The 25,437-nt window shown below is 49.6% G+C and overlaps 1 protein-coding gene across 2 annotated transcripts in view; it reads right to left on the bottom strand.

The window, feature by feature from the left end:
• Positions 1-109: 109 nt before the first annotated feature.
• ncor1 (nuclear receptor corepressor 1) overlaps positions 110-25,437 on the bottom strand; it is a 57,365-nt gene continuing 32,037 nt past the window's right edge. For both annotated transcript variants that reach the window (XM_079738669.1, XM_079738670.1), the window contains 27 exons: positions 24,538-25,057; positions 24,319-24,430; positions 23,455-23,623; positions 22,485-22,652; positions 21,051-21,214; positions 20,544-20,658; positions 18,920-19,005; positions 15,882-16,053; positions 15,403-15,528; positions 15,052-15,135; positions 14,547-14,794; positions 13,722-14,031; positions 13,173-13,388; positions 12,482-12,691; positions 11,878-12,027; positions 10,718-10,972; positions 10,289-10,430; positions 8,108-8,682; positions 7,586-7,702; positions 7,119-7,303; positions 6,478-6,683; positions 6,220-6,357; positions 5,767-5,909; positions 5,610-5,663; positions 5,038-5,223; positions 4,348-4,521; positions 110-2,668 (listed from right to left, as the gene is read on the bottom strand). In XM_079738669.1, the coding sequence (XP_079594795.1) occupies positions 2,451-2,668; positions 4,348-4,521; positions 5,038-5,223; positions 5,610-5,663; positions 5,767-5,909; positions 6,220-6,357; positions 6,478-6,683; positions 7,119-7,303; positions 7,586-7,702; positions 8,108-8,682; positions 10,289-10,430; positions 10,718-10,972; positions 11,878-12,027; positions 12,482-12,691; positions 13,173-13,388; positions 13,722-14,031; positions 14,547-14,794; positions 15,052-15,135; positions 15,403-15,528; positions 15,882-16,053; positions 18,920-19,005; positions 20,544-20,658; positions 21,051-21,214; positions 22,485-22,652; positions 23,455-23,623; positions 24,319-24,430; positions 24,538-25,057 (5,243 nt within the window). In that variant the 3' untranslated portion in view covers positions 110-2,450. The remainder of the gene's footprint in view (positions 2,669-4,347; positions 4,522-5,037; positions 5,224-5,609; positions 5,664-5,766; positions 5,910-6,219; positions 6,358-6,477; positions 6,684-7,118; positions 7,304-7,585; positions 7,703-8,107; positions 8,683-10,288; positions 10,431-10,717; positions 10,973-11,877; positions 12,028-12,481; positions 12,692-13,172; positions 13,389-13,721; positions 14,032-14,546; positions 14,795-15,051; positions 15,136-15,402; positions 15,529-15,881; positions 16,054-18,919; positions 19,006-20,543; positions 20,659-21,050; positions 21,215-22,484; positions 22,653-23,454; positions 23,624-24,318; positions 24,431-24,537; positions 25,058-25,437) is intronic.

The raw sequence follows: 25,437 nt of genomic DNA, 5'->3' as shown, positions 1-25,437 counted from the left end.
GGAGGCACATACAAGTAACCTACCTAAGATACTTGAGCAAAATATTGAATGGGGTGTATCTATGTATGTGAATTGATTAACAGAGACCATTTTCAGAGGTGGAGAACTGATCCACTTTATTTGATTGGTCTGAATTCTTGTAATAGACTACCAAGAGACATTGTGCGATACGAACATTGCATTTCAACATCATAGGATACATGGGTTATTTCAAGTCTCAATTTCAAAAAGTCACCACTGCGTGTTTGATTGTGAGCTGAAAAGACGCTTCAATTTAGTTTCGGCTTCATTTTCATTTTTTTGTCTTTTTAAGATTCAAGTTTGTAAACTTTATTTTCGTCATTGCCATTGTAAACACATAACACCCTGTCAATACGGGATGAAATACATTGATGTGGAAAATCATATAACGGGGGTGGGGGTGAAAGGAGCTAGAATTCAGAATCATGACGAGAACGAAAAAAAAGGATCAAGTTTAGAGCAGATTGGTTGTCTATAATATAACACGTTAGGATTTCACATATTTGACAAAAAAAGAGGCTTAACCAGAAAGGAGCGTAACTGCCATTATAAATTATGACCTAGCGTTAATACTTAAAAGCTTCATGCTTGTGGAAGGGGGGGTAAAAATGCTATCAACCCAGGATCGAGAGAAGAGATAAGGTGACAAGGGTATTAAAAATGACAACGACAGCAACTCCCGGAAAAAAAAGTTTAATAAATGAAGGGACCATACACTAATCGAGACCGTGAAGCAAGTGTCCTACTGGAGAAAAAGAAAGATATGAAGCACCAGCTACTTATAGAGAAGGCCGGAAGTCCAAATATCCGTCTCTCTAGCGAGCCGCGTAGGGATATTTAAAGCACACCTCAGTAAGCTCCTTTGGCGGAGGCTAAATAAGTTACACAACAGGTAGTATGGCCTTTTGTTGACAAAAAGCCCCAATGCAAAACAAAAAAGTGCAACGGTGCAGCGACCTTTTTCACGTTTGGTTAGTTTAATTTTTTTTTTGTCCAACGGAAAGATAATACCGTGTTCAGTTTCAGATGACTGTCTTGACAGTATAAAAAAAAAGGGGGGACTACATAAGAGAAAAGGAACGTACAAATATCAATAAACACCAATGTATATCTCTGAGAAAATTTATTAAAGCTGCCTTGTTTTTCAAGCCGCCAGGGATGGCATACCCTCTCACGAAGGAAAAAAAAAAAAGAAAAATAGATTTCTTCTCTTGCACTGTTTTCACGTTGACTACGTTTCAGAGAGCATCCAATTTGTGCAATAGTGGGAGACTTTACTGCTTCATGTTATAAAAACCCCAAAACATAGACAACGTCAGGTCACGTTCATAATTCAGATCAATGCAGGGCGCAAGAAGTTGTCTTCAAGAATATCACTGTCGGAAATATTAAGCTTATCATTGACTTTCACTTTTCAGACTCTTGACACCAGTGTTTCTAACTCGCACCAAAGATAGTTTCCCTGACTGCAAAGTGGGTAACACAAGTTGACTTTACAGGTCGGTTCTTTCAATGAATTGTCCCAGATGTTGTAGTGAAATGTAAGTGTGTCCGGTGTGTATCTGCATGTTTCACTAATGTACACGATTTTGAGAATCTGGCGGTTTTTGGTGGGCAGGGGGCCGGCGCGTCTCTGTGTTCCACACGCACAATGAAGTATATCCCTCAGGTCCACCTCTCCCTCGATGCATCACAAGAGGAAACGTGTTGTGTGTGTATGTGTTAATGCGTGTGTCTGTGTATGTGTGTGTGTGTGAGAAGCGGGGGTGGAAGATGTTTCAAGAGGGAGACCATCTGTGATACCAAAAAGACTGCGATGCTCCTCCTCTTCCCCATTTTAAAGTGGATCAATTTTAAAAAGCAACATTAAAATAAGAAATCAAGTTACGAAAAAACACTGCAAAAAGCTGACTATTTACATACAATGATTTTCTCTAAAGACAAGGTGTATCTTTACAGAAATCAAACAAAAAATTGTCTCGTGTCGTTTCCTTTTCTCCATTTTAATTTTTTTTGTTTTTACATAAGTTCTTCATCTTTATTTTGTTACTCATAAAATCCTCTTAGTGACCCCCTACTCCCCATCATCCCATCCTCCTCTGCCTGGCTGTGCCAGTGCTCACAGAAAAAAAACAAGAGTCTGTCCTGAAAAGGCCTGGCCGGGTCACGAGCCACAGCTGCTATTCCTGACCGCTGTCACCAGGGGGCGCCATCGGACCCAGAAAAAAATAAACAACATCGGATACCATCCCCTTGCGGTCATTGGCCGCACTCACCAGTGAGTGAGGCCAGATCTAGAGAGTGGAGGTGAGGGGAAGGTGGGCAGGATAAGCTCTCTCTCTCTATCGCTACCTCGCCGGTTCCACTGGGTTTCCTGGGCGTTTCAGTTGGGGAGGGGGGGGGGGGGGGGGGGGCGGTTGGAGGCCCGATCAGTCGTCGCTGTCCGACAGCGTCTCGTACTGCTCTGACAGCAGAGGCTCCCGCTCCCAGACCCTCTGCTGCTGCTGCTGCTGCTGCTGCTGTTGCGCCGTGGGGCCAGCAGGGGGCGGCTGAGCCAGCTGCTGCTGCTGGCTCTGGATGGCCGGAGAGGCGATGGAGGTGGGCGGCATCCGCATCGTCAGTGGGTTGTAGGGGAACTGCATGGAGCCTGGAGCCGAGCAGGAGGAAAGGAGAAGAGGGGTTGATTTGTTAACATTGTTGTATTTTTTGTGAGATAGAGTGAGAGTGAGATAGAGAGGCCGGTATGGGAGAGAGAGTGGAGGACATGCAGCAAATGAGCCCGGTGAGCCACGAGGGCGCCCCGTTTATTTATTCATCTGTACATGTTCAGGGGAAAGAACAGTCTGGTGGACACAGGGGGGTCCGACCCGCAGCCGGAAGGTTCTTGGATTGATTTCCTTAAAGATCTCCTATTGCACTACTTTTCTGGTCTTCATTTCTTATTAATGACTTCTATAGAGCAACCCGACACGAATCACAGCACAAAAAACTATGTCGATTTTCGGGAAACTCTTCCTCTCGTCTGGGCGCTTTCAGTGTTCTCTGTCAACACTCGGCTTCGTCCTTCTCCGCCCCCTCGCCCCCCTCCTGCCAACCCCACTCCGTTGTGATTGGTTACCTTCCGGAAGAGCATGTTGCAGCATTACCATACATGGAAAATACGGATTGTTCTACGTAGATAAATCCCGGAAATGTGTGAATGGCGACCGGCGTCCCTAGTGTTAAGCGCTCTGCACAGCCACCCCAGACGGTCAGCAGGGAACACGTCTAAATGCATGTACGTCATTATTTGACACTTTAGTATGGTTAAACATGACTATAAATCATTATAACAATGTTTATAGGTCATAAAAGTCGAAAAAGCATAATGGGTGCTCTTTAATGTCTGCTGTCTAACCTTTAGGCATCCTTCAGCGAGATGCAATTAATCCGTCATTCACGTCGGTTAAATGCAATGTATCTCACCAAGGACTGAGAAGACTTCATTTGAGAAGTTATAGCTTATCAGGTCAATTGTTCAATCAATTAAATATCCTCAACTGTACACACATAACGTTGTGTGTGTGTGTGTACGGTGGATGGTAGTTATTTGGTACTTTTTGTTCAGTCAATGACTTCCTTCCACCGTACACACAATACCTTTGTGTTTACAGAGCAGGGTAGTCATTGAACTAGGACTCAGGGATGCAAACACATGTATGACAAAAAAGAGCGCTACCCAAAGTCGGAAAAAATATGACGGCGTAATATCCTATTAACATGAGAAGGCCTATGCTATATGCTTTAATAAATAGGAAATTCAATTTAGTATACACTGCTTCATAAGAGACAGACGGACAGACAGCACCAGCTAATCTTAAGCAAAAAGATTGTGTCTTACCTTTATTTATGTGGCAGTGATCTCATCCCGTGGTGTAGCCTACCACATCCCCTTAGTTAAACTAGTTATCGAAGTTATCTGAAAACTAGTAGGAAGTTGTCCACAGCTTCTCCATTGAACGACTTGTACGGTAGCTCTACGTGCGCATGCGCATCCAATATTTAACTATCTGTCGATGCGACGGCACGGGCTGTGATTGGTCCCCTAACAAAATCATTTCCGGAATCACTTTTCTTTACGTCGACGTCTCGAGGGGCCCTCTTTAGATCTGCACGAACCACACAGGTCCCCAAAATCTATGATAAAAAAGCGACTCGCGCCAAAAAGCGCGCCGTTTGCATGTCTGAGGACTACTTCGTCTACCCAAATGATGTGGGTAACTCCCATCGCTCTCCCCCATAGCGATTGACACGGTGGATGGCTTGTAGTTGTGGTGGGGGTCCTACCTGTGGACGAGGGCCGGTCCTCCCAGGGCCAGCCGGCGGCGGCCTGGCGGGTGTAGTCGCCCTCGGAGTGGACGGAGGACACGGAGGAGGGCCGCTCCGCCCCGGCGTAGCCCTGGCCTAGGTTGGGCGACTTGGACTTCCGGCTCGCCGCCTTGCTCTGCGGTTTCTGCTTACCTGTGTGGTCGGGGCACGGAGAGCAGCGTTTAGCAAAGCAGAGCGCAGCGGGCTCCAAAGCTGGTGCGTCATCAATAAACGTCCACAACCCCCCAAACAATAGTTCCGCTATACAATCCTTTAGCAGGTCGGCTTGTACACGTATTTCAAAGTAAAAGAAAATGCTGAGAACCGTAAATATATAATGGTATATTTAAATTATCAAAATTACTCTTACTCTTATCAATCTTAAACTATTCTAATGAACTTAAATGAGTCAGGTTGTTACAGTTAGCACCCTGACTAACTACAAACTATCATTTGGCCCCTCTAAGGAGATTTATGATGGACGTTGTGTGTCAGATTGTATCTTTTGACCTGCCAATATGGGAGTATCTCCCAGCCATGCGATTATTATTAACATAGGACCCAGAATTATTCTACCTGCCAAATGTGTGAATCTATCCGGCTTTGGCTGGTGTGTGCTCTGGGAGCCTGTGTGAGTTTGCGTGAGAGAGAGAACGGTGTGGCCCTCACCGATGCTAGGTGAGCGATTGGCATCCTGGCGGCCCTCGATGTTGGCCGGCTGTGAGCCGGGCCCCCCCTGGTGGTCCTGGTCCGGCCGGTCCTCCAGGTTGCCCATCAGGGCCTTGCGGATGATGTCCTCCAGACCCAGGTTGTTAGCCGGGTCGCTGAACGAGTGGTTCCGGGCGTTGATGCTGCCTGCAGGGCATCAGGGTAGCCACACACAGAGAGAGAGAGCATGAGGCGGGTGGGCTGGCGGCCTCGGCTGGTAGGGGCAAGCAAGCTCCTCTAGTGGTTCAGGTGTTCCTAATCTCTAGCCGTCCTGCTAGGTTGATCAGAACTACAGGGGGGAGACGGCACAGAGCCTGGGACCCGGAAACCAAAAAAAGGTTTACTCTGCCAAAGAAGAAGCGATTTGCGCGAATGGACGATGCCGATTCTAACAACTGTATTTCTACAGTGGAGAGTCTACGTGGTGTTGATTTGAAACCTTTACGGACACTTTCTCACTGCTCACAAGTGCTGGTCGAGTTTGTGTTCACCATTACTAGCCAATGACCCGCCTACAGATCCCCATTATTTACCTGAGCTGGTGACTGCAGGCAGATTGAAGATCTCGGTTCCTGGTTGTGCGTTTCCTATAAGACAAATTGTAGGAAGGATTGATAAAAACGGATCAATAAATCCCGATTTTGCATGAGTAAATGCGTATAGGTATGTGTATGTGTAAGGCACACTTACCAACATCAGAATCCCCGACACCAGAGGAGTTCAATTTACGGAAGATCTCCTGCTTCTTGGACTTCACCATGGGAGATGTGTTCTCCAGCTTGGTGAAGAAGGAGGGCAAGTAGGACATGTTCCCCGGAGAGCGGGAGTCACTCCTGGAACCAGAGGGAAGGCACTGAGGTGTCAATGATGAATGGGTGTCGATGATGAGTGAGTGAGTGGGTGAGTTGTGCAGCTTATAACAATTTAAGACTTTAAATTCACACTTGTAGTTAAACCTAAAAGTGTGAGTTGTTATTTCTGAATATATTTTTATGGGATTTGTCCTTGTGGGATCAGTCCTTTATACGGTTAAGATTCCTTACCAACAGCAGACCGTGGATCAATTGATTAATTTCATCGCTAGGCTTTCATCCGAGACTCTTTCACTACGATGCTGCCCTGGGTCCTTTGAATCCTCCCTACCTGATCTCCGGGTTGTCGTTCTGCCTCCTCTGGGGGGCCGGAGGGCCAGCCGCCTCCTGCTTGTCCTGGTAGCTCTGAGGCGGAGAGATGGGCTCATAGTTCTCCATCTGCCGGCCGCGCTCCGGAGACTTCCCGGGTCTGGCAGGGACAGCAGAGCAAACACAGCGAGTTGGATCAATGCACCAGCTGGGACACAAAGACAACAAGGGGTTCCGGTGGTCGCTCCCACAGGCTGGCCGGCGGGGGGGGGGGGGGTACCTGGCTCTGGGCTTGTCGGGAGCGTTCTCCGGGGACACCCTGTTGGAGGGCCTCTGGTGGTGGGGGGCCTGGTTCTCTGGACTGTAGCGGCTGGGGGCTTTGACCCGGCTGGAAGTGGACACCAGGGGCGCGGAGCTCTGGAATGTGCTGGAGGCAGAGGACGCCGGAGGGTCCTGGTTCCGGGCAAAGTCCTGGGTGATGATGTGCTGTGGGGACAATATGTGAACAAATATGGAGAGTAAATTAGAGCAATAGATGCAATAAAAGAGTGCTTTTCAATCTGGATTTTTTATATCTACATAAATAATAATATATATAAATAATAATTATATATATATATACATACATACATATACATATACATATACATACACATACACACATCTACCTATCTATCTAACTATATGCATGCCATGTCTGTTAATTTGTAAATTGATCAAAAGCAACTTTGCATCGTCAAGAATGTACAGAGATAGATTGATAGCGATCTCAATTGTTGACAGGCCATGACAACGCGTTGACTATTTTACCACACTACTTTACTATCATATTTGTCAATGGGCGAACGGTGATCACAGCAGGAAACCCCAGTAGTACTAGACCACCACTCCGGCACAACCCCAATCCCAGGCGGGTCTTACCGAGATGTGGTCCGCCAGGGTCATGACGCGGTGGGTCTTTGGGACCTGAGCGTAGCCGTCGCCCTGGGAGGAGGGCGGCTGCTGGGATGCCACGTGGGAGGACTCCCCCGGCTGTCTGTAGCGGCTCATGTCGAAGGGCCGCATGCCCGCCGCGGGGACTAGCCCCGACACGGAGCGCTGGTGGGCTGGAGGGCGAGGCGGAGGGACGGGAGGGGGCGGAGAGAGAAGTGGTTACGGAGACGGGAGGGGTTAAGGGGACACGAACAGCCTCTCGCAGTGGCCCGGTGACGGGGCTGCCATGGAAGAAGGGTGACTTGCTGGGCCCTTGACGGCATGGTTTGTTGACGGATTTAGAGTGAAGCCCATCTCTAGTTAAGGCCAAGTTTTGATACAACTTAAGAGTTGAATGCGTTTGCTGGTCAAATTGACAACAGGGTTCGATATTTTACGTATTGGTCGGTCCTCACCCGGTGGCTGCGGCTGCCTCTCGTCGGGTTTGTCTTGCTGCGGCTGCACCGGGGAGCTGGCGGGGCTGATGACCTCGATGGTGCCTCCGCTGGGGTTGTCATAGCGGTTGGATGCCACTGCATAATAAAAGAGATAAAGAGGTTAGCCTGTGATGCATGGAAACCGATAGTACTGTACCGAGCTCCGTAACACTACTGTCATCAGTTTGGCTTAGACAATCCACATTTTTGGTTGCTGCATTGGGGAACTTTATCTACAGTACAAACAAAGAAAGGGATCATCTTTGAGATAGGATTATGTGCTGTTGCTTTGTTGAAAAATGTGGACATTTTCCAGTGTTACTTCAGGGGGGGGTCGTCACATGTGATTGCACCTGTATTGAAGGCAAGGCTCCACTGTCTCCCAGCTCCCTTCCCCCCCCCCCCCCCCCCCCCCCCCCCCACACACACACACACACACACACACACACACACACACACACACACACACACACACACACACACACACACACACAAACTCACAGCTGCTGGAGGAGTCCGAGCTCTGGGAGCCCCTCTCGCGGGAGTCCTTGTCCGAGGCGATCTGCCGCGTGATGATGACGTCGATGAAGTTGGCGGCCGAGATGGTGGTCTTGCCGTGGGTGCGCAGCTCCTCCTCGATGCGGGCCTTGGTGCCCTTGTCCTTGGAGCCGTACTGGGCCTGCATGGCGTGCCGCTCCGCCTCCTGCTGCTGGTGCTGCTGCTGCAGCTGCTGCTGGTGGTGGTGCTGCTGCAGCTGCTGCTGCTGGTGGTGCAGGGCTTGTTGTTGTTGTTGTTGGTGGAGGTGCTGCTGCTGCTGCTGCTGCTGCTGTTGTTGTTGTTGTTGGTGCTGCTGGTGCTGCTGGAGCTGTTGGTGCTCGGCGAGGGTGGCAGCCCTCCGGGCGGCCATGTCGTCGTCGCGGTGGTCCTGCTGCTGCTTGCTGCTCTCCTTGGCCTTGGCCACGTCCATCTGGGGGGCCGAGGCGGCCGCGTCCACCAGGGCGGCCAGTGCGTCCGCCGCCGTGCTGTAGCGGGAGCCCACCTGCGCCGCCGCCACCGCCGAGGCTGAGGACTGGGGTCTGTGAGGGAGAACGACACCGAGACCCAGAGAGATTAGAGAGAGAGGCCGAGACCCAGAGAGATTAGAGAGAGAGGCCGAGACCCAGAGAGATTAGAGAGAGAGGCCGAGACCCAGAGAGATTAGAGAGAGAGGCCGAGACCCAGAGAGATTAGAGAGAGAGACCGAGACCCAGAGAGATTAGAGAGACCCAGAGAGGGGAGAGAACGACACCGAGACCCAGAGAGATTAGAGAGAGAGACCGAGACCCAGAGAGATTAGAGAGAGACACCGAGACCCAGAGAGATTAGAGAGAGAGATAGAGACCCAGAGAGATTAGAGAGACCCAGAGAGGGGAGAGAACGACACCGAGACCCAGAGAGATTAGAGAGAGAGACCGAGACCCAGAGAGATTAGAGAGAGACCGAGACCCAGAGAGATTAGAGACCCAGAGAGGGGAGAGAACGACACCGAGACCCAGAGAGATTAGAGAGAGAGACCGAGACCCAGAGAGATTAGAGAGAGACACAGAGACCCAGAGAGATCAGAGAGAGAGACCGAGACTCCGAGAGATTAGAGAGAGACACAGAGACCCAGAGAGATTAGAGAGAGAGACAGAGACTCAGAGAGATTAGAGAGAGACACCGAGACCCAGAGAGATTAGAGAGAGAGACAGAGACCCAGAGAGATTAGAGAGAGACACAGAGACCCAGAGAGATTAGAGAGACCCAGAGAGGGGAGAGAACGACACCGAGACCCAGAGAGATTAGAGAGAGAGACCGAGACCCAGAGAGATTAGAGAAAGACACCGAGACCCAGAGAGATTAGAGAGAGAGAGACAGAGACCCAGAGAGATTAGAGAGAGACACAGAGACCCAGAGAGATTAGAGAGAGAGACCGAGACTCAGAGAGATTAGAGAGAGACACCGAGACCCAGAGAGATTAGAGAAAGAGACCGAGACCTAGAGAGATTAGAGACCCAGAGAGGGGAGAGAGAACGACACAGAGACAAAGGGAGATTAGAGAGAGAGACCGAGACCCAGAGAGATTATAGAGACCCAGAGAGGTGAGAGAGAACGACACAGAGACAAAGAGAGATTAGAGAGAGAGACCGAGACCCAGAGAGATTAGAGAGACCCAGAGAGGGGAGAGAGAACGACACCGAGGCAAAGAGAGATTAGAGAGAGAGACTGAGACCCAAAGAGATTAGAGAGAGACCCAGAGCAAGAGAGATTAGAGAGAGACCCAGAGAGGTGAGAGAGAAACACCCAGACACAAAGAGATGAGCGAGACCCAGAGAGGAGAGAAACCAAGGCCAAGAGCGATTAGAGAGACAGAGCCCAACGAGAGACAGAATATGCGAAAGGTTGAAGGAGAGTAAAAGAGAGTGCAAGAGAAATAAACGGATAAAGAGAGAAAGTGAAAGATTAATAAATAAATAAATAAATAAATAAAGAGAAAGACAGAAGGATCGAGAGTATAAAGACAAAGAGAGACAAAGGCAAAGAAAGAAAATAAGAGGAAGCGAGATTCACATCAGAGCCACAATGAAAGCCTGGAAGGGGCCGCAGGTCTTCCTGTGTATGCTTGTGAACTCCTCAGAGAGCAGCTACTGCAGGTGTGCCTACATGAGAGAAGTGATGACGCTCTTGCTGTTGGTTCCCTGGAAGATGCTGGGCCTCTGCTGGACCACGCCTTCAGGGGTCCGCACAGAGGGAGACGGGGAGCGCAGGTAACCACGGCTGACCGGCCGGCCCGGCTGCTCTGAACCTGGAGGGACACGCACACAAACACGCACACGCTTGGATTATACACAGGAGACAGACTATTGGATGATATTGATCTACCCCGCATCCATTGAAGTCCTAGCTTCAATCATAGGGCATTAAATGGTCCGTCTATTAATCTAAACATACTTGACCAGTAGGCTCGATAGATGGACAATATAGATATACCTTATTGCCCACAGTGTAAGCGTAAAGTGTTTATTACGTTCACCTTTCGGACATAAATACAATCAATGAACAAGGACTATAAAGAGCCGTGACTCTGCTCACCACTGCGGATGTACGCGCTGGCGCCCGCGGCGGCCAGATGCTCGCGCTCCCTCAACTCTCGCTCCCGGTGCTCCCGCTCCTTCTCCCGCTGCTCGCGATCCCGGTGTTCCCGGTCCCGGTGCTCGCGGTCCCGGTGTTCCCGGTCCCGCTGCTCTCGGTCCCGCTGCTCTCGGTCTCGGTGCTCCCGGTCTCTCTCCCGCTCCCTTTCCCTCTCTCGCTCCATGCCAGCGGCGTTGGCTGCTGCGGCTAGGTGGCCTGAAAACCCAAGGACAACACACACACACACACACACACACACACACACACACACACACACACACACACACACACACACACACACACACACACACACACACACAATGCATAAAGTTTGGGTCCACAGGCGGTAGAAGGAGGGAACCAGGGCGGGGCTCGGAATGCCGTGCCAGGAAACCTTCTTGGAGGTGACGTGAGACTGGATCCCATGGCGGTTTTACTAGGGCAATAAACTCAGGTTGGACCATTACTGTTATCGGCCACTTCGGCAAGGACTGAACCAGGCTGCCAGTTACTAGAGCATGTTTCTATATGAATACATATATATATATATATACACAAGTAAAGCTTGGTGAAGGCTCAAATATCAAGATAAATTACCATTGGGAGTCGACAGTGTTACCATAATAATATAATACATTATTATAAAATATAATTTATTCTTACAAAATATTCTGCTTGTATTTAACACATACATTAGTGAAATTGGCCATTCTGGTTATTGGCCTGATACCAGTAATACACTTAATAATTGGCTCCAACTATTATCTTTGGATCATGAAACCATGCTTCGAAACAGGCAGCCTAGCAATATACATTTAGTTTAAGTCTGAAGTACTTTAAGTGTTACTTCTTTGCTGTGCTCAAGCACATGCCAATCCCCCCTTAAGTGGAGATGGGTTGGACTGGTCCGTCTGCAGATGGACAGGACTGTACCACAAAAAAAAACATCCACCAGGGGGTGATCAAGTGCCTCAAGTGGTCGTATGCGAGTCACCAACACCAAGGCCACAACCACTCGGACCTTGTGGAGAGGTCAACTGGAAAGGCAAAGTAAAGGGGGACGGAGAGGAGTGGGGGGGGGGGATTAAGAGAGGGGGACAGTCTGGGGATGCGGTCCTCACCTGGCGATATGGAGGCTTGGTTGAAGGGCCTAGGAGGGAAAGGGGGCTGAGCTCCGGGGAGGTAGGCGATTCGCTCCATAGTGGGGGAACCTGTTGCCCCAGGGTGAGGTAACAGGATAGTTGGAGGCATCTGGGCTAGATCAATTATCCCTTTTACAGACAGGAGCAAAGGGCCAGCGGTGAACAACAAGAACCAATTCCATCAATCTACCGGACGCCATGGGCCCCGCCATCAGCTGGGACCCATCGCCCGCCACGTCAGTTATAGATTCACAGATCAGTGTATGAGGCCCCAGGGGCGTGATTAGAGAGGCTGGGGACCGGGGGGTGGGGGGTGGGGGGGGGCAGCTGCATGGAGCTGAGGCCCCGCGGTACCAATTTGTACGACCCATGACCCGATCATTGAGGAGTATGGCCCAATCAGTGGTAGCCCTCCTCAGTGATTACAAAAAAAAACCTGCTAATTTTGTCGAGGTCATTTGCTTCTGGGCGTCTGGAAAGGGATAGCCTGTAAAAGGCACACACACACACACACACACACACACACACGCTGTAGGGAATCAGGCCTGCGTCCTACAGCGCATCCCCCAGCGCGGTTGCGTACCTCGAGCGCCGGCCGGATACTGGATAGCGATGGACTGCTGTTCCCGCGGCGACAGGCCCCGGGCCAGGTCTGGCCGCGGGATGACCTGCATCTGCTGGGAGGTGATGTAGTCGTTGAGGATGGTCTGGCGCGTGGTCTCCATGGTGTACAGCTGGTAGGTGTTGGGGTAGCCCGCTGGCGTCGGCTGCCGGGGGAAGATGTATGCGCCTGCTGTGGGACGAGGACAGAATGGGAGGGGGGGTATGATACGAGTAACCGGTGCAGGATGTTCAACCAAGTCGTTTTTTTTCGCTAAGTAAACTGCCACCTGCCATCCTAATATTGACTTAATATTGACTGAAAATAAAGAACTAATTTGTTTTGTTTTTTTTGTTTTTTTTGGTAGAGGGCATGTAAACCTATATGTTTGTATTCAGCTGACTGCCACCTTAATTAATACTATGTTAATAATAAGAATATCCTGATTATTTAATAAATCCTACAGTATAGCCAATAAAATCAAAATTGGCCCTGTGTCTCCATGAGATGTCTACAGTACGGTCAACAGAGCACATTAATAATTGGTGGTTGGACAGAATCCCTCCTGGGTGTACATGTAAACTACAGCTCAACGTAGCCACGTTAAGGTGGGTCACCAGGGAGTGACTAGAGCTACGAGAGGGAGGCTCCGGAGGAGTTGAAGCGGTCGTACCAGGGTCCAGGACTCGCTGGAAGGCCATGGCGGGGTCCAGGTGTGGAGGCAGGTGGTACACCTCCCCGGGGACCATGGGGCGGAGGTGGGGGTCGAAGGGGCTGTGGGAGGCCACCGGCTCGGACACGGGGGACTTGGCCGGCACGTTGTCCCTCGGCGTGGGGGTCATGACACTCTTCCTCTCGTGGGACACCGCCTTCCCGGAGCTGATGCCTCCTTTGTTAAGAGAGGACAGAAAAGACGATTCAGGTTTGGATGTCATGCGTGTGTGCTACAAGCAGTACCAGGGTTGCGAAATAAACAAATCCCAAGCCTCGTGCATCGTCCTCTCAAACATCCCTGTATTTCAAGCCCGGTTAAAATGCAGGGACGTGAGGTATAAAATCACTTAATAATTGTAGCACTCTCGGGTCTCAAAAAATAAGCACAACGATCTTCTGGTATCGGGGGTTGCTGGGCAACTGCCGGAACGGTTGTAGGTCTGCACCTCCATGTTCCAGCGGTCACCAGAGCGCTTGCACACTGGGCGCACCGGGATAACGACCCTACCGTCTGGGGCGCGTCCGAGCATGGGCGACGACCGGGAGTTGGTGCTGTAGTTGACGGGGGTCCTGCGGGCGTTGGCGTCCTCATACATGCCGGGGCTGAGTTGGGTCCTGTTGGCCTCCTGGTGGGTAGAGCGCAGCACGCCGGTGGAGTTGACCACGGACTGGCGCACGCGGTCCGGCCCGCCCTTGCTCTCCTCGTACTTGGCCCGTTCCATGGCCTCCAGCTGGGGCAGGCCATGGGGCATCTTGCCGGGACTGGTGATCAGGGACTTGACGTTGTGCTTGATGGCGGACTGGTTCATAGAATGGATCTGTGCAAAGGGGGAAAAATCCACTGGATCAACAAAGGATGTGTAAAATAAAATGGGGATTCACCGGATAATGTAGTGGGCGGGTAAGGATAGTATAGAGCAGTTGACAACCTATGGTTCGGGAACCCACTTTGGGTCCCCGGATTCGCATATGGAGATGCAGGCAATTGCTGATGTAAGCTATCGATAATCAATTACATTTTATATTTATTTATTTGTATCCACTTGATATTCAAACTGCCTGCCCAAACGATTCACAGCCAACAAGCAAACTGATATTCATCTAGTGTGTAGTTGAGCAATGTCATTACGTTCACGGGGACTTTGATAATACCGATGCAGATGTTCATCAGGTAAATACGATTTGTGTGGAAGCAGATGCACAAAAATTAAAGTTCAAACCTAAACGCCCGCAGCCAGGCTGCTCCCTACATCCAGTCAGTTTGATTACAAGTGTCTGCTTAGCAACTAAAGAGCATACACAGCGAGACAGGTTGATGGAGCCGTGGTCCTACCTGGGACATGGATCCCTCCAGAACCCTTCGGTCCGCCATGTCGGGGGTCTTCCGGCTGTCGCCGCCGGACTGGTCTTGGCGGGGGATCTCGTGGATGGAGCGGCCCAGCTCCTGGATGGTGTTGACCGCGTCGTAGGGCTTGCCCTTGCCGATGCCCCCGTCGAAGGAGCGGATGGGCGGGCTCTCCCTCTTGATCTGCTTGTATTTGGGGCTGTCGTCGTAGGCCTCGGCAGACGTCCTGGGGGTCCCTGAAAGTGAGAGAGACAAAACACATTTGGATGAGCTGCAGCAACGTGTGGTGTCTTTGTCAATTTGTGTGATGACGTCATATGGCTCCAAGTCAAGCCGAAAGGAAAATCAAATGATCAAATAAGTTGTTCCATCAAAGATGGCGCAAGCACTTGGAAATAATTATAGGTGGTTCTTAAAATATCCCCTGTTAATTAAAATAATGTGTCCATTGAATCTATTTATGAGCTACTAGGGCTTCAAGAGGAGAGTCTACCTTGCATAATGGATCCAGTGATGAAAGGCCTCTCTTTAGAATCTCCATGGAGACCCTCTCTAGGCAACGCTCGGCCCATCAATCCTGAACAAAACAACAACATACTTTCAGATAGTCTCATGGGTAACATGAAGAAACATCTTGGTGTGGATGCATTTCTTGATAATAAAATAACAATAAAAGTTAGAACAACACCTCTCCGTGTGTATACATTGAATCAGCAATTACGTAAATGTAATTATAATCAAAAACCGAAATAAAAAAAAAAACGCCACATCTCAATATCATAAAATATCGATTTAATGGTTGAGTAAAAATAATCCGGTAGATATTTCAATACAATCAAACTACCTTCAAACGGAGCTCCGTCGCGGCCGGTGAGTCCCCTGCCCATGGGGCCCTCCATCATGTCACAGGAGCGCTTCAGGTCGTGGCCGGCCCTGGGGCTGCGGGTGGCTTCTCTGGGGTTCTTGATGGCTGTGGGGAGGCCCGGGAAGAGGTTAGGTTCAGCTATGAGGAGCAGGGGCTCCATAGGGGAAAGATAAGAATTGCACCCCTGCTATTTAAAATGACAGACTATCCATGACTAAACCATGACTACATAAGTCATGGTTATACTGATGTAGCCATAAAGGTGATCAACCAAGTGACTTGTTTCGCTAAATATGCTAAGTAAACCGCTAACTAGCATGCTAACATGGACTAGTCTCAAAAGAACGACCTAATTAGTTTTAAGTGTGACGCAAATAGTTGAAACACTGCTTTGCCGTGGCAAAGCGAAATGGCTGAACGAAAAGGATAGCATTGGCAATAGCCACAGGAGGCCTCACCGTCGTAGGAGACGATGTGGCCGCTCTTGCCCTCGTAGATGACGTGGCCTTTGGGCATTTGCTCCCCCCGGCCGCTCTTGTCTGGGCTGCTCATGTCCTCGGCGGCCAGCTTGGTGATGGTGCCCTTCAGCAGGTCAGCAGCGATGCTGGACTGGGCCATGGCAGGAGTACCCTGGACAGCACACAGACAGGAAGAATTGTGGAGTGGTGAACTTCTTTAAACTAAATGATTAATCCCAGACTATGAAATAAATCATGGGTTGCAGCCATATATATATATATATATTAGGGCTGTCAATAGATTAAAAATTTTAATCTGATTAATCACAGGGTAGCTGTGGATTAATCACGATTAATCACGATTAATTGCCATTCATAAATATGCCCGGAATTTCTGAATTTCTCTGTATATTGTTGTAGGAACGGAAAGATAAATGACAGAAGGTGGATATATAGGCATTTAGCATGTTCTTTTATTCATGAAAGAATCCAGATGATGGTGTTATTAATAATGAAAAATAAAATCGAACTTAAACATACCACACCATATTTCAATTTTTGTTTTGTGCCAGTCTCTTTGCAATGCCTATGAGCATATAACATTTTTATTTTAATTTTTTTAATCAAACTTAAAGATAACAGTCATCCCAAACGTTATGGGCATCTTAGCCATTGCTAAGTTTAGAATGGTTAAACATTGGTTGAACATTTTCCCTTTTTTAAATTAACAAACTACCACACCTTCGTACAATAAAATGTGTCTCTTGGCTATTCTTCTTTTAGCCAGTTGCTGAGGCAAACTAACTGGCTGACATTTTCTGAAAGTAAGGCTGACCGTTTCTTTTGCACGATGTGGCCTGCCACTGAGAAGAGTCTTTCACATGGAACTGTGGATGCAGGAGTCGCTAGATATTTGCGAGCCAGCAGGGCCAGCTTGTCATGGGCTCCTGAATGAGCAGACCACCACTGCAATGGACAGTCCTCCATACTAATGCAGGGCTCTGCCCTGTACCTGTGTATGTCTCTGCCAGGCTGCACCTCCTCATCAGAATCTGAATCTGAGCACATTTGTAGGAGCAGGCTCATTTTCTTCTTGGGTGGCCAATCTTCAGAAGTCTGTGGAGACCTTCTTGGTGATTGTTCATGCAGCATGCCTCCCAGTGTGGTCCACACCTCTTCTCTTTCACTCTTGGGCAGGGTCTTCAAGTCTTTAAAGCGTGGATCCAGGGCCGTTGCAAGCTTGAGCCATGTGTTGTTGGTCTTTTCTTGGCGGGAGGCTAGGTCTTCTTTGAATGCCGTCTTAAATCGCACCACATATGCAGGGTCCTCATCAGAGACCTCCATTACACGACGCAAGTGGCAGAGGGCAGGCAGTACAACAGAGCAGGATACATAGGCCTCCCCACCCAGGATCTCAGTTACATACCAGCAGTTGAATGAAACACACACACACACACAAACACACACACACACACACACACACACACACACACACACACACACACACACATCATTAAGTGATTACAACAGAAGTTGGTAGTTTACAAAAAGGTAACATATAATTTCAATTTAATTAATTACATTTTATTTCAAACTATAGGCCTATTAATAATTAATATGTGGATTACTTACCGACAGGGCTCTAGAAGAGTCTCAAGTCTTTGCACCTTGTCCCATTCTGGTGGTGTCAGCATAATGAGTTTGTGCTGCTGTTGGTCCAGGGTTGCTTTTATTGCTGCTTGATTGCGGTTCAGACGCTTGACCATATCCACCGTCGAATTCCAACGTGTTGGAACGTCCTGGACCAGCGGCTCCTGCTTCTGTCCAAGGGCAGCTTGTTGTGCTTGAAGCTCCGCGGTGTTTGCCGGACTGTGTTTGAAGTGGCCCACAATTTTGCGAGACTTTGACAATGCACGCACAAATCCGCTGTCAGAGAGGCTCACCGTGATGCTTCTCTGTAGGATGTGAGCTATGCAAGGCATGTGCTCAAATGTCAAAAGTCTAGCCGCAGCGATCATATTGCGTGCGCTGTCGGTCCCTATAGTTGTGACTTTTCCTTCTATTTCCCACTTGCGCGCTACTGTTAGGAACTGCTCTGCACATGCTTCTGCAAAGTGACGCTCTTCTGTTTTCATTGTAGTTAGCGCAAACGACTTCAGTTCCCACTTTTTAGTGATATGATGTGCAGTTACACCCAGGTAATTGTTGTTACTCACAGAGGTCCAGTGGTCTCCTGTCAGGGCGACATAGTCAGCTACAGCCAAATCCTCTTCTTTCTTTTTCTTTTCCGTTTTGTAGAGGTCGTGGATTTTAGTCATTACTGTGCCTCTTGACGGTGGCTTGTAGAATGCGTCGCGTGAAGCAACTTGTAACACTTCCGCGAGGCCCTTGTCCTCGACAATATTAATCGGCCGACAGTCTTTTGCAATCCATTTGGCAATTTTTTGGGTCAAGTTCTCAGAAATAGACTTACTTAATGCACGGCCTTCGGTGAGCGTTGTCTGAACTAAGCCCCCTGGTCTTGCCCCAGAACTTGAAGAGCCGACAAACGCATGCTTAGCGTTGATATGGTACTTTAGGCTGGAAGTGCTTCGGTGAAACGAAAACTCCTTCTTGCAGAGTGTGCAAATCACTGCTTGTTTGTTAAGTGTTCCATCTTTGTTTTTTTTAAATTCAAACTTTCCATCCAAAGAGCCAACAACTTCTTTCGGTTCAGTATCCATCTTGTGTCTCAGTCAAAACTCTAGAGCGGCAAATAGCGGCGGCAAATAGCGGCGGCAAGTGCTGGAGCGGGAAATATTGGGCGGGTCATTTTGCGCATGCGTTAATGCGTTAAATAAATTAATGCGTTAATTCCACAAATTAATCACCCTGCGTTAACGCGTTAATTTTGACAGCCCTAATATATATATATATATATATATATATATATCTGGGTATGATTATTAAAAGATTAAAAGAGATCTGATCATAGGCTATGATGATATTTACTCTATATTTTACATATGATTGCAAATGATCTGATGGATTAGTCCTACCTGGGTAATCGATCCGCGCCCATAGGCCAGGCCCTCGCCCATCTTGCCTGGGTTGCCTCTCCCATCCTGGACGGATTGCATGGAGCCTGGGAGCAGGAGATTCGGGAGAGTTGAGATTAACACAAATACCAAGGGAACGCGATCCTGTGTCGAGAGAGCGGCTAGCAAAGTGGAACCATTTGAAACTCCATCGTCTAGCAACATCAATGGCAGGCTTGCAGCTGGAGTTTTGACCACACTCACAACCTTTTAGCCTCGTCTGTGGCGTCTGTTGATTCGGTTTGTGGTTGTTAAGATCCCCTGAGAGATGGAGAGAGAGACTACGGAAATGTCTTTGTGGAGATGCATCCGGTCCACACAGCAAAGGGAGTAAAGGTTTTTGAACTTGACTCTGTAGTACATTAAACCCCTTCTGCATCAGCCGAGAGCATCAAAGTCTGTCTGAGTATAGAGGCTCACAGTGGTAGACTCAATGGTTAGTTCTTAAGCAATAAGAAACAAAGAAACAATGTATTTTGATGCATTGCAGGTTTAGGCTTCGCAGGGATTTTGTACAGTGCATCAGTAGTAGTGTGAATGGGAGAAACTCAACGTGGAAGACACAAGTCAGTGTCAGAGAGGGGTCGGGGTGAACGCATGGAGTGATTAGCACCGCCGCGCAGGCTTGTCAGTGTTGTTTATCCGGTGTGAATGGAGCCATTCGTCGGAACAGGAGAGCTACAACAAAACCGCCGCAACTACCAAAACAACTCCAGGAAGTGGGTTCTCAGGACAGCACTAATAGAGTTGCCCCCAGCCTTTTATTGAGGGACGCATGGACCCAAGAGAATACAATGGGGGTTCCAATTCCTCAACCACCACAATCAAAACAGGCACACAAACTCAATCCAATCTCAAGATATGTCGCTGCACGGAAAAACTTGAGGTAAAGTGTTTGGCATTTCCTGTACAGCAGCATAGGAAATGACATCTCAAGGTAAACGGGCGGATTGCAGAACAGAATGTTTACGAGGGACATTATGCTACCTCCAATCGCCAACCTGATCATCATGCATGGAAGGCAAAGAGCCCCATTACAGTTTGTAGGTTTTTTTACATGAACCATTTATTGGGGGAACCCAACCCTAAGATTCACATCTAGAACATAAATACAGGGTGGAAAAATACAGGAACCCAAATTCAGCAAGAATGTCGATAAAATGTTGGCGGCTTTATGCCGCAATGGCAGCACAGAATGCTGTAGACTAGGCACACTGTACTTAACTCTTTCTACTTAATCTAATTAGGGATCACGCTGTCTGTTAAATATGAGGAAAGGATCAAATATCCATCCTGTTGAAATGGTGATAAGTCAATGGAAATTTGCTTCGGCATCAACGTAGAATGAGGAGGGACACTCATAGCCAGATGAAGGAAACAGACACCTGCTTTACCCAGACAGACATGCATATCAAATGGCAGCCTCTACCCGGATCAACGATTAATAGATCAACCTTGCGACCTGCTGGTCTAGTCTGCTAGGTGGACCCCCCCCTAGTGTGATGTCTCTAGAGGGTCTGTTTTTGAAATGGCTTGCAACGGCCAATCCCCATGCCAACCCGTGGTGAAAGCAGCGGCGTCCTACCAGGCTTGTTGTGGTCCTGCTGTCGGGGCAGACCCAGTGATATGGAGCCCACAGAGCTCTTTGTCCCCTCTGGCCCGTAGAGGGCGTGTGAGGGGAGGTACGTGCCGGGGGTTCCCTGGAGGAGCAGGAATAAGAGAGCAGGTCAGCACACCAGGCCAAGTCAAGCTGAGGCTGAAGAGAGCTGGTGCTCTTAGTGAAACAGTTTCGCTTTGAAGTCGGACGGGGATTCATGTCGTAGTTAGTATACATGTCGCGGACTGTGATCTGTACAGTTACCTAGTAGGCATATAACCGTTTCGGTCTCGGTTTTAAAAAGGCTCTTTACATACAATACACTCTGCTTTGTTTATAAAGTAATAATGACTTTGCTGGAGGATTATGCCGGCGGTTCGATACGTTTGTAGTGGTGTGTGTGCATCCAACAGAGAGGATCACCCATATCCATTTAAAAGCCGGTTCAAATCAAATCTAAGGGCGGTTGATTAAGCTGCTCCGGGGGGAGCTTACCTGGGAGATGGAGCCACCCTGGATGAAGGAGGGCTTGTCCGTGTGCTTGGAGGTGGGAATGAGGGGCGGTGGAGCTGGAATGTTTGGGGGCCGGCTGTGCCTGAACGACACCCGCACGGCCTCCGGCATGTCCTGGGCCGTCTGGCTGGGCGTCGGGTGCAGGACTAGAGCGACACAGGGAGAGAGAGAGAGAGCAATGAAAGAGATGAAAATGCTACCATGGATTACGTAAAGTGAATGCAATTGATTGTATTCAAGTTTGTGTTGATTGCACACACACAACCATTAATTAAAAAGACAAAAATAGCCGCCTTCCCCATTAAACACACACAGGTCTCTGACCCAGCGGACAGTATATGGATCCACAAAGAGCTTGGTAAGGGTTTAAATAGCAACAATAAAATATTAAGTTCCACCATAACAGGCTGTTACAGGCAGAGTGGATCTGAGGTCATAAAATGGCGGCTCTGCGCTCTGCCCTTGGGGACGCAAGCAGACTGTGGGGAGATGGCCAACTAAATGGATTAACAACACACACACACACACACACACACACACACACACACACACACACACACACACACACACACACACACACACACACACACACACACACACACACAGAGAGAGACAGACAGACAGACACACACACACATAGTCTGTCATGCCCCGGCACTTAACAAAATCAAAAATGCAAATGGCCGCTGTGTTATTAAGAGTTCTTCCAGTGGTCGCGGACGTTAGCACTCTGCCAACCCCAACCGGGGGAAACACAACAAACCACTCTATGACGCGAGTGACACACGAACGACCCTGCAGCTGGGAGGCATACGGCGGGGTGTAGGGGCGATGACATTAATATTCATTCTGCCAGCTCATTGTTGACGAAAGCGACTGGAAACTTGGTAGGTCGGTTGAGATGGGCTGAAGCGAGAGGAGTGAAAGGAGGGGAATGACCAGTGACGACTCAAAATAAAAAAGAAAAGCCTTTCCCTTCAACACTGAACCACGAGTCATCGTAACGGCCCTGAAGACTGTTCGTTTCACTTCCAAATCATCTCATCGGATTAAAGACATGCAAATGGTGCAGCAAACGACAGATGCTACGCTGCTATTGAGATATAGTAATGACAATTATACATCTACATCGTTATATCTCAATGACAACCTAGCATATAAGGGGGAAAAAAACCTGTATACAACTCAGATGAAACTAATCTAAAACAACCATCGCTCAACGTGCCAATGAAGTGAGGGTCAGGCGGCAGCCAGAAACAGCCCACAGCGTGAGGGAGAAGAGAGGCCCAGTGGCTAGCCAACAGTAGCTCACAAAATGGTGGAAAGGGCCCACTGGTGATGGGAGAGATGGGAGAGAAAAAAGGGGGCAGGCAGCAGGAGTTGGATGAAGAGAGGGAAGGGGGGTGTGCAGGTTACCTGGAGGCACACTGTAGCGGGAGACATTGGGGGCGCTGGGGTCGGACTGAGCAGGGGCCTTGCTCAGCTCCCTGGGGGAGAGCCTGTAGGGGGAGCCAGGCCGCCCAGACTGGGCCTCCTGCTCCAGAGCCAGCTTCATATCAAAAGGCATGAAGGGGTAGGGCTTACCTGCGGGTCACAGGCACACAGGACACAAGGGAGGGAACACGCACTATTAGGAGAGGAGGGTTTCAACAACAGACCGCCAGGGACCTCGAAAAGCACCCCCCGTACCTGGATGAAGGATTGTGTGACTTAATACACCCAGGGCCCTTGAACTCCATGGTTCACCGGGCTACTGTGCCAAAGGGCATGGTTGTCATCCATTTGACAACCATGCAGATGAATCAGTCAAAGGGTTCCCTATAGGCCTTTCCTGGCAAGGTGCTTTGAATATCCCCTTCTACTGGGGTGCACCGGCCTAACAACCATAAATAAAGCCACGTACAGTGGGAAGGACATGACTTGTCTGCAAAGTGGCACTCAGCGTCCAATCTCACTTATGCATGCAATGTGAAAATACGACAACACGAACTGGGTCAGCCAAGTTTCTATTCCTGCACTCACAGAATTCCCCCTCGTTCGACGACCAATCAGACAAACAAATGAGAGGATATAAAAACGGAAAGAATCAATTCTAGGTGCGAATAGTCTGTCATTCACAGACCACAGGAGGCCTACCTCACACCAAAAAGACAGATGGAGAGGAACAGCCAGACGAGGTCAAAGCAGGGTGTGTGTGTGTGTCTGTGTGTGTGTGTGCGTGCGTCTGTATGTGTGTGTCTGTGTGACTGTGTGTCTGCGTGTGTGTGTCTGTATGTGTCTGTCTGTGTGTCTGTGTGTCTGGCGTGTGTGTGTCTGCGCGCGTGTGTGTGTATGGGTGTGTCTGCGTGTGCGTGTGCGCGCGCGTGTGTGTGCGCCTTCCCCTTACCATCTCGCGTGCTGAAGGCGGGGTGGCTGGGGGGACGGCGGTCGGGCTCCCCCTGGTCCTGCCTCTGCTTGTCCTCCTGGTGGGCGGACTCATGCACCGCCTTGATCTGGTGCTGGAACATAGTGTAGCCACTGACGGGCACGGCCCCGGGCCCGTAGGGACCCTGCACCTGCACGGGGGGGAGAGAGGGAGAGAGGGGGGGGGGGGGAGAGAGAGAGAGGGAGAGGGGGGGAGAGAGAGAGCGAGAGGGAGAAGGGAGGAGGAAGAAGTCAGTAACCCTGACACTGGCGAGTATCAGGAGCCAAGCCCTCGCTCCTACCCTTAAGAGGGCTTTGAGATTGTTGCTGCGATTAAGGGCTATGCTAATAAATTGGACTTGACACAACCTCACCAGGAGAGATGCTGGCAGAGAAACTGAATACTCTCGGACTACACTGAAGTGGCCTGCCAGGTTTCAAAGTCACACAAAAGGACATGATTTGGTGCTTTTGTTTGTATAATGCTAGTCCAGGATTAACAGGACATATGTTAGGATCTAATATGCTGGGCCGCTGTAATAAGTGATCCTTCAATAGAAAGGAAACCATTCAGAAATATGTTCCAGGTGTGTATCACACTGCACAGAAATGTGGAAGAACAGCATCTAGCTGAGGAACAACAATGGGCAGCTTACAGCTCAGGTGTAGCGTGAACCTGACACAAAATAAATAAATACCAAATGGTTTGTTGACACAGAACGGTTCAAAATATCGACGGGGCGATCTCCTGAACGCATCACTGCGGATCCACTTCCTGTCCCCCATGCCTCCCTAAATAGCTCCATTGAGCTGCGGGGAGCCGTGGTAGGTTGCCATGGTGACCTACCATGGGGGGTATGTTTGCGGCGCGGTGATGCAGCTGCTGCATGTTGAGCTTGGAGGAGACCAGCACGGACCCCGGGGGCCCCAGCATCGAAGGCTTATCCAAGGTGTACATTCTGTAAAAGAGAGTCATCAGAACACCGCTCTACTACCACCATGAAAATCAACCAAGGTGCCCCCCTCCCCCCCCCCACCCTGACACCCAAAAAGCCAAAACACCCACTTCTGCCTCTCTGGCTCCGCCTCCACATCCTCGTCGGCGCTGCAGGTGGCGCTGGAGTCGTTGTCCGAGTGGAGCTCCCTCTGCCGCTCGTCCGGCTGGCCCTTGTCCCCTCGCTCTTTAGCCTCGGGCTCCACCTTCACCTGGACCTCCCCGCTGCCGCCGACGCTCCTCAGCTCCAGGTCCTGGGGCTCCGTCTTGGGGTGCAGCACGCCGGTGTACGGAGCCGCCCTGGCCCTCTCGTCCAGGGTGCCTCCGTCGCCCTCGGGGCTCTTCTCCTGCTTGACCCTCAGCTCGCCGTAGGGCGTCTCCTGGGCCTTGGAGCTCCCGCCCGCGGCCGTGCCCTGGGCCTGGGCCTGGGCCGCGCCCTGGGCCTGGGCCTGGGCCGCGCCCTGGGCCTGGTCCTGCTCCGAGGGGTGGCTGTTGGCCGCCCCGCCGTCTGCCCTCTTGCCGTCGCCGGCCTTGGAGGGGTCGGCCTGCGAGGGCGAGGGAGCGCTCTCTGTGTCCGAGCTGTTGTCCCCGGCTGATGGGAGGGGGAAGGCGGAGGAAGAGTGCACGAGTGAAGGGTTAGAAATCCAGCAAAAAGGATGTTAAGCACCCTGATTATATGGTCCATGCTGGTTTTACCATGACACAGTTTTAGGAGATAAGATTGATTTCAATCATTTATTAACTCCATTTAATAGGTATACCTAAACTGGATGTTCAATGGGTTTAAATTAAGTTTGGTGATTTAAGCGACATGTTAATCCAAACTGATATTTATTTGATTTATGTAGAAGCCAACAGAATGGGGATGTTGGAGTTTGGACCCAGGACCTTGTGCTGAGTAGACATTAAGATTAGCTGCTAAACTATATAGACAAATATACCGCTAACATATATGATTAACACAACCTATGC

The sequence above is a fragment of the Pollachius pollachius genome (genome assembly GCF_949987615.1).
Source record: "Pollachius pollachius genome assembly, chromosome: 6".
NCBI classification, from domain to species: domain Eukaryota; kingdom Metazoa; phylum Chordata; class Actinopteri; order Gadiformes; family Gadidae; genus Pollachius; species Pollachius pollachius.
The sequence above is the reverse complement of the archived record's forward strand: the minus strand, read 5'-3'. Positions and strand labels throughout refer to the sequence as shown.